At 37.4% G+C, this 8853-nt stretch overlaps 2 protein-coding genes across 2 annotated transcripts; one reads left to right on the plus strand and one right to left on the minus strand.

The window, feature by feature from the left end:
• Nucleotides 1-2477: 2477 nt before the first annotated feature.
• Nucleotides 2478-3073, minus strand: LOC105221310 (uncharacterized). The gene is made up of 2 exons (XM_011198167.3): nucleotides 2744-3073; nucleotides 2478-2682 (listed from the first exon to the last, which is right to left on the minus strand). The coding sequence occupies exons 1-2, from the start codon at nucleotides 2867-2869 to the stop codon at nucleotides 2527-2529; spliced, it is 282 nt and encodes a 93-aa protein (XP_011196469.1). The 5' UTR covers nucleotides 2870-3073; the 3' UTR covers nucleotides 2478-2526.
• A 977-nt stretch (nucleotides 3074-4050) lies between these two features.
• On the plus strand, nucleotides 4051-4844 carry LOC105221311 (diptericin-A). The gene is made up of 2 exons (XM_011198168.3): nucleotides 4051-4211; nucleotides 4298-4844. Exons 1-2 carry the CDS (start codon nucleotides 4128-4130, stop codon nucleotides 4523-4525), a joined length of 312 nt encoding a protein of 103 aa, XP_011196470.1. The 5' UTR covers nucleotides 4051-4127; the 3' UTR covers nucleotides 4526-4844.
• The last annotated feature ends 4009 nt before the right edge of the window (nucleotides 4845-8853 follow it).

An 8853-nucleotide genomic window follows, 5' to 3' on the forward strand; every position in this document is an offset into this window, starting at 1 on the left:
AACGGAAGTTGTGCGGTGCAACCATATAAAAACAGAGCCGCCACTCCACGTACCTCAACCCCCTTTCCCCCGCATGCGTCGAACGCGACACGCCATTTGCGTTTCGGCCACGGTTCGTATGCACGCAAGCACACAAGCAAAAATCGGAACGATACATGTTGTAATCAAGCACATCGACACTAAATGGGCGTGACGTGGAATGAAACTGTAGTGAAATTGTTTGTTCGATTGTGGCAAGTAAACACTCAAAGTCCTAATTACACTACTGATTAATACAATACTTTCAATGTACTCGTACTGTGGGCCGACTGATTAAACCTTGTCAGAAGATTTTATGTTCGTCATTCATATTTTATTGACCTGTAGATTCCATGAAAGCGTCTTTTGGAAAAAGTAGAAATAGAACCATTATGTGTAGGGATTTTCGAAGTGAGTTTGGGGTATGACCCGTTTGAGAAATCATTTAAACAGGGTTAGCCCATGGTTTCTGCTTTATTTGCAGCAACTAAACAACATAAAATATAATGATTATATTCTCTTAAATCATTCAATCTAAATTGTTTTCTGCAAATTGAGCAATTTCGTCCATCATGCGCTCATTTGATTCCATCAACCGTTGTTTACTCATTACTTGCCATTCACCGAAAGGCGTGAGTTTAATACGAACGGCAAATCGCTGCGGCATCGCAATTGTTGCAGTCCCATTAGCACAATTTCTTAACTCCACCTGCTGCTTGCACTCCTTTTAATGGTTTCTGTGTAATTCCACTTAATTTGCTTCATACCTCTGTTGTTGTTGTTTGTGAGAGTGTTTTTCAGTAGTTTTAGTACTTAGTGGTTTTGACGAATTGCCGCGGAGTTCAATGACATTTCTGGAGCAAATTTTTACGGTAATTTTGTATTTATTTATGTTTGCTGGCTTGCTTAGCGGTTATTGCATAGTTTTTGCTTTACTAACTTCGAAATGAATAATTAAGAAAACAACAACAACAAATGTTAATTTTAGTGGTCTCCAAAGTATCATAAAATTATATTGTGTATAACCTAAAAATATACCCTTCTGGTTAAATAGGTTTATTTCTATCGTGAAGTCAACGAATTAAATTCTACATTCGAAGAATTGAAGTATTATAGTTCATAAGGTTATACTTCCAATGAGAGGTGGTTAGCAGTACCATTTAAATTTTATAGAATTACAGTAAATACTAAACGCTTTTAAAACTGATTGAAACCGGCCTGTATAACGTGGAAACGGATATCCAAGTAAGCTATTCAAACCTCTTCGCCAAGTGACTTTTCTCATTTTGCTACAACAATGATAGCGCCTAAAAATATGCAATTAATTGCAGCAACTGATTATGCGATCAACAATTAACTAACACATCAGATCACATCGCCTCTCATCACATCAACTCAAGTGATATCACATCACTTCCTAAAATTGCATTCGGAGGTGTTAAATAGTCTCTAGTGGAATATTTATTAGTAGAAAAATGTGTGTACAGAAATTATCAGAATCAAATACGTTAAAATAAAACATTCTTAAAGTATGCAGTAAATTTAGTCACTTTCATTGCAGTTCTCCAGACAACGCATAAAATCGCGCGCTCCGACATTTTGTTTACTTGCATTTATCAATTTATTCTGTAGTTCGAAGTGTCATCAAGCAAATCAAAGAAATCCACTAATATAATTTATTAGCGCACGAAATGTTTGGAAATTCTTCAAAGAATGTGCTAATAAACAGGTGTCTACTCCCCCTCCAGAGAGCTTCACTTTGTTTGAATACCGAAAGTTTTCGCGGGTGTTAAAAACTTTCGACACGCGAAGTCAAAGTGTAAGCCGAGACATTAGCGGAGGTGTCTTGGCTCAATATTCCATAGTTAACGCTGCGGGAACTCCATACACAAGTATTCGTTCCATTTATTTAGTTATTTTGGCAACGAGAATAACAGTGCAGCAAATCCCGCTAAAAGTTGAATTAGTGGCGGCAGACCACAAAGAATGAAGTAAAAGGGGATTCAGGTATAAACCTGCTCATAGGCAGACTAAAACTGCGCCTCGGTGATCCATTTTTTGTTAGTGATTCCCGAAACAGATAGATCTTCTTGAAAGTATCATATATCCTCATTGCCGAAAATATTTAATTTTTAATTGTCATGTTATTAACTCTTTTCTTCTGTGCACTGTGAGAAAAGCGCCATATTTCTAGGTGGATGTTCTATTTCGAAAAGTTTTTGTTAGAAATGTTACGTAAACAGAATCTATAGATAGTTGTTGTTGTGTGAACTAGAAATTAGGTAACTGACAAAATAAGACACGCTTCATGCACGACTATGTATCTAAATATTTGTCTAATTTTTTAAACAACCGTTAACTCCACGCTCTTACTGGAAGAAATGCAATGAGCGAAAGTTTAATAATACAACAGGTGGCTGGAAGCATCAAAGCGTTTTAAGGAAATACAAATTTTTCGAATAAAATTATGCCTTTTTATTCAAAATTTTTTTCTTAAGATGGTGATTCTTAATCCAGTAGCGGCTCTCCCTTCGCATCGTCCCAAACAGGGAAGCGAACTTTACCGCGTTCCGTCGAACTTTGGTCTTCATATCCCGGATCGATGGTACCTCTCTTGACACGCTTCACACGTCTACGTGGTATGAGTGAGTCTGGTGGTATATCCTGAGTCGAATAAATAGGCACATTTTGTAGAAGATGAAAGCTAGGAAACGCGTGCACTTACCTGGACCAGACGCAGAATAGGCCAAGCGGCACCAATGTGTGGCTCAGCGTCCGTTAGCCCCGGTGCGCTGATAAGCCAGATGCACAAGCAAGCCATAAGTAGCACAAAGCCCGTTACAGATTTCATAATTGTTCTATTTAGAGTGTCTTTAAATACTGAATAGAATAGAATAGAATAGGCTCTATGGCAGCGTTTAATTATTTTGCGCTCAATTCACTTTCACTGCTCGTTGGTTCCACATGCGATCGTCCACACTTGAACACTGAATTGGCAGCCAGAAGTTTTTTCTAAAATAAAATTAAACACATAATTGTTTTCTAAAAGAAATACACACACACACACATATATGTGTATGTGCATGTGTGTGGAAAAGTTTGTTGATATGTTCCTTCTACTCATTTCTTATATTTCATTTTATATTTTATATTTTTGTTTCTATTTCTGTTTGTTTCCATTTGTTTTCGTTTCTAGTCGAATTTCATTCGCCATGGCGCCGCAGCAGGCATTGGGGGTGGTGTGCGGTTGTTGTTGCCGCATGCATTGTGACATTTCTCAGCTGAAATACAAAACATTTGAACAGATGTTTTTGGGGAGAGCATTCTTCGCGCTCTGTGATGAGTAACTGAGAGAACATATGATCTACGTCAGCTGTTGCTCGTCGAATCGAAAGTGTTTGACGTTACGAAAGCGCAAGAATCGCTGAGCGAAGAGCGGTGGATCTACAGAGATCTTTATTCTCATCTATATACATATACTGACGTGAGTACATACATATGGACCCATAAGTGTAAACAGGGTGTAGGTCAACATATTTTGATGATTCTTATGATAGGACTGATTACAATATTTTTTCATGTCTTGGGATCTCTAGCATTGTAATCTAATTGCAGAACTTATTGAGTTATCCCATTTTTACTCTAACTTTTTTTTATTATTTTAGTCATACACATATAGTTTTTTTATTTTTTTTCGAATAGTACTCATGTGTTCTATATGAATTAATAAAAAGAACTTGCCTTTCTTGCAATCGCAAATTTAAAGCAAACACTGATTATATATTCAAAGTCATACCAAGAGTATTAAATGTAGATTTTGTAAGGTCAAAAGGCCATTTTAAATAGAAATTGTTAATAATTTGTTTTGCTTATGAATCCACTACAACAATTGTATAAACTCTTGGCTTACTTTGATAATGTGCCGCGTGGTTTACTGATAATCTTCGGTGCAATCTGAGAAGGGACTTCCATTTTGGGGATTTTTCTTTCAATTGAGTTCATAAAACCATTCTACTCGTATATATTTGCGGTATCAGCTTGAAGCCAATCATTTGGAATTGAATTATAGCTCAAGTTGGTTTAAGCAATCGCAGAAAACAATCGTAGAAATGTCCGTGAAAGTATTTATTTTATTTTGCCTTTTAAACTTGGTCCTGGCTTATCCCAAGGATCAGCAGGATCCGTGGCGCCTAGTAAGTGGATTATATGGTTATAAAAGAATGTTGTGTTAATTCTTCAACTAAAAATAAAAACTCAAATGTATATTCTTTTTTACCAGAACCCACAACCGCAACCTCAGCGGCAGCCTCAGTTTAATTTACAGGGCGGCGGTAGTCCTAAGCAAGGTATTGATTTGAGCCTTGACACGCGTGTGCCAGTCTGGCAGAGTAATAATGGCCGACACTCTTTCGATGCCACCGGACAGTACTCGCAACATTTGGGCGGACCGTATGGCAACAGCCGTCCTAATTGGGGAGCCGGTGGCGTATATACTTATAGGTTTTGAACCTACTAAAACACTTAAATATTCAACTATAAATGAAGAATTAGTGGTTATAAAATAGTTATTATTATTAAAATATCAAAGCAAAAATATCGGTTTTAGATTGTCCATATTATGGAGAGATAGTTTTCTAAATCATTTAGACGGAAATCTTCAACAAAAGTGCTTATATAAAGTAAAGTCCTCAGAACTATGATTGTGAAGTAATTCAATTTGGGCAATACATAAATAAATGTGAATGATAAGGATAAGTGAATGATAAGAAATGATAAGAATAGCTTTCAGTAGATTCACAAACAAAAATATACATAGACTAATTGAATTCCCTAAGTTATTTACTTTTTCCGGACTTATAATCTGTATTCCGTAGAATGTGTCTAGAGATTCTTGAGATCATACATATACATATATAGATTTTTTGAATGTATAATGTCTATTATTGCTTCTGTATTTTTCAATATTTCGTTTTATCTTTAAAATCAACATTGGTCTAACAGAGTTAACTCCATCCATAACATATTTACGCGAATACAAAAGACGTGTCTAATGATTATGGCGAAACCTTCAAAAAGTTGACTTATTCCGGAAGGTCAGTAATCTTCAATACAAATAAATAATTAATGTAAACAAAAGTGTGTAAATAGCGTCTTTTTTATTAATTGACGAGACTAATGGAAACCCCATCGATGATAAGCATTTCTGATGATTTGATAAAAAACACCAAAGCAATACAATTATTAACTAAACAAAAAAGATTTTCCTAATAAAAAAGCAAATCATGATTAAGATAACGCATCAGTTATGCACACACATACGTACATACCTCTGCGGCTGTCTCTTATAAGAATCTTTCATATTTACGAAGCCATATACACTCTGTGCCTGTGGATGTTTGCTTTTCGGTGTTTTTTTTTCTTACTTTAAGTGAAACGAATTGTTGTGTATACAATTGACAATTAACCTTCTAGGAAACAGTCAAGAACCTCATACGCGCCCTCTGCCCGCTGACGGACGTTCTAGCAGCTCGGACGCTGCCGTGTAGGGGCGAAACGGTAGACATTATGGCGTTCACAGCAAATTAGCGGCGAATATGTTTTGCTCTCACTTCCAATTTGGCTTCTTCGTAGTTTTGTTTGGTGTGAAGACATACATACCTCGAATGCCAGCAGAAGCTTTGGTATAGAAGCAAACATGAGCACTTGAAGCTTCTACACATTCGAAAATTGGGTGTGAACGCGCATTTGTAAAATGTTTAATATTTTTTATGACAAACAAGGAATTTAACGAATTACTGTACAATTTTAACGGTGTTCAAAGTGTCAAAGATTCGCTATGTTCAGTGATGGGCTGCGACGATGATGTAGTGGCCGGGAGTGATAAAGTCGATGACTAAACAATGACTGCAATCGCTTGTAATTTTAAATTGCAAAGTTTTTAATTAAAATTCATTATTTGAGAAAGAATAAAAAGAAAATCGGAATGGGTGTATGTATGTACTTACATATGAGCTAAAGTTGTCGCTTTGTAGCAGATGCCGATGGAAGGTGTTCTTTCTTTAAGGGTCTTGGTCATTTATTGGCCAATATTGGGTATAAGTCTTAGTGATGTTTCGGTTGAGGCCACGAGCGAGGAAAAAATAAGTTTAAGTCTGCACTTTGAAAGTTAACTAAAGTCATCTTCATCCTAAGGCATCTCAGCATTTACATACCCACTTATATTTACTTGTAATATATATGGCCGTGGAAATGCAAAACTGAGGGCGATCCCTCTTTTACCCACCTATTGAACGGTGCGTGGGAATCGAGCGAATGCAAAGTGTTGAGAAAGATTTTTGTGATTTTCCGACGATTGGAAAATGTCGATTTCACATCACAGAAAAGGAGCAGTCAATTAAATGCAGACGCTGGTAGACATTCGAAGCGGTGTCTTCTACAGTTGATGGTTTAGCGATTTGTTGGGCTGATATGGCGCGGCAAGCATCGCTGAACATTTGATATTTATTTTCCCTATGCTTAATGCTTGGCTTATTTTATTGCGATTGATTTCGCCAAATTAATTGTACTGACAAGTGTATGCATGTACATTTACCGTTATTGTGGATCCCATATCAATGTGGGTGTGTGGAAATGCATCCAAAGTGTACTCGTTTCCCTTGCGGTTGTTCAGCTCTTATTTTTGCTGAAATATTTCCGAAAGCTTTCCCTCTTGGAATTGGTGCAGGCATTAATCTTCATCTGTTTTATGGCGTACACATGTTTTTCATTAAATCAAAGAAGTTCGAGGTAGCGGAAGTTAGGGTGACACTCTAAGAGGTGTTTTGGGTTGTAATATTGGAGGTGTTTCGGTACAGTCTAAAAACTATATTGAGATTATCAAACAGGAGTATATATGTATATGTTGTTAAAAAACTACTTTTGCGAGTCCTCATTTTCATCTCGATTTCTCAAGACCCCCTTAGTGTATTTGCAGTGCCATGCACACACACTTCTTGGCCTATAAATAGACGTAGAAGTGCATAAATAAGTGCGCAAAAATTTTGCTCAATTAAATAAATAAATGCACACATACATACATATGTACAGTCGCTTAAGTACAGCACTGTTGTTGTTATTGTTGTCCCCGAACAGCGTTCGAGTGCAAGAATCGTTTAGTTGGCGGAAAAATTTCTCCTCGCCATGCTATAAATCAAGTACAAATCACTTGACCTCCTACAACGTAATGTCTCTTACTTTTAGCGTTTTTTTTGCCAACGCCACCACCGCCGCCGCACCTCCTCTTATTTCCAACACAGGCGAACAATGGATGGTGGTGCGATTGCTGACGTCGTGTTGTTGTTTTTGTTTTGTTTCTCACATTGACAGTGATATCGAAAAGCGGCGGCGCGGTGACTGCCATTTAAGCCAAGTTACGAGCGCCTGTGTCAACGACGGCCGAGGGAGCGCTTGGCGCACTGTCGCTGACTTAGTTCAAATTTGCCAATTTACATAGAAAAATATTGACACAAACAAACAATTTATCTTGCAATTTATTTGCAATTTGGACCAGAGTGCTTCCCATTGCGGAACAGATTAGACCACCAGCGCCATTCGCTGCCATTGAACCGCCATCGCCATCGTTTCTGCCGCTGCCGCTGCTGCAGCGCTGCCACCAATTATGCGACGGCGTGCTGCTGACGATTTGTCGCAGTGACGCGCCGCGGCAAGGGTGTCCAATGGCAACTGGTCGCTAAATGCAACTGTTGGCAATTGAACTTTGTCTATTTTGTGTAGTGGCTACTCCTGTGGCTGCGGTAGCAAATGGGTCCAACAACAACACCACTGCCGACAGCAGCAAAATCCAACTCAGCGTGGTAAAAGTCATTTTGACATACCCAATTCTTGAAATCGGTTAGCTTTTGTACACCATTTTTTAATCACACACACACACACACTAACACGCTGGCACTGACACTTCGGTCAATTTGTCAATATTTACGTTCGGCATTTGCATTGCAATTTGTTTCATCGAACTTAATTATTTGGTATAAGCGACCTTCTGATTTTAATTTTATTTTTATTTGCCACGGCTTGCACGAGTACTCTTCGATGAACTTTTTGTTGTTATTTGATTCGTACGTTATGGTAGATTTATGATCCTCGGCTGTTCTGATTGAAAAGTTGCAATAGAACTGATACCAATAAATTTAAAACGATTTATTTCATTTATAAAGTTATGTTTTTTCTTATGAATCTATTTACCATCTCGTAGCACTTGAGTCAAATATTATAAACCCCAACATTGTTTTTATTCGGCTGGAATGATCTTTGAATCTATCGTTGAAGTTAATTTTATAATTCGAATCGTTCCCTCGCTTTTGCGATCTTTGGCTTGTCGACAGTTAAAATGCCCCGCAAGAAGAGATGGCGAACCATTTTGAATCTGATCTTAAAGATCTACAACCGGCAAATGCTTTAAACTATAGCTGAGAACTTATGATGACATAATATGGCTTTCGTGGGGTTCTGAAACGTATTCTTATATTAGGAATAACTGAAAACGACAAAGTAGCTTCATCGTACAAAAGTTGTGGCATTTTGTTTTCGAAGTGAAAACTGAAATTGGGTTTCCTAGTGGTGGAGACTTCGAGTACCCTCCAACAAGAACAAATTCCACTTACGTTTAACCAACTCATTCTTTATTTTCCGCTTATATAGATCGCATCATCAATGAGCTGGTAGTAATAGATTGTAATACCGTTACTTTATATTATATATAGTTGCGAGCTAGAGATTAATTACACTTAAACAGATTTTATTAGCAGTAATAAGTACATATGAGCTTGTGAGTGAACT

This window comes from Zeugodacus cucurbitae, chromosome 6 (assembly GCF_028554725.1).
Source record: "Zeugodacus cucurbitae isolate PBARC_wt_2022May chromosome 6, idZeuCucr1.2, whole genome shotgun sequence".
In the NCBI taxonomy this organism is placed as follows: domain Eukaryota; kingdom Metazoa; phylum Arthropoda; class Insecta; order Diptera; family Tephritidae; genus Zeugodacus; species Zeugodacus cucurbitae.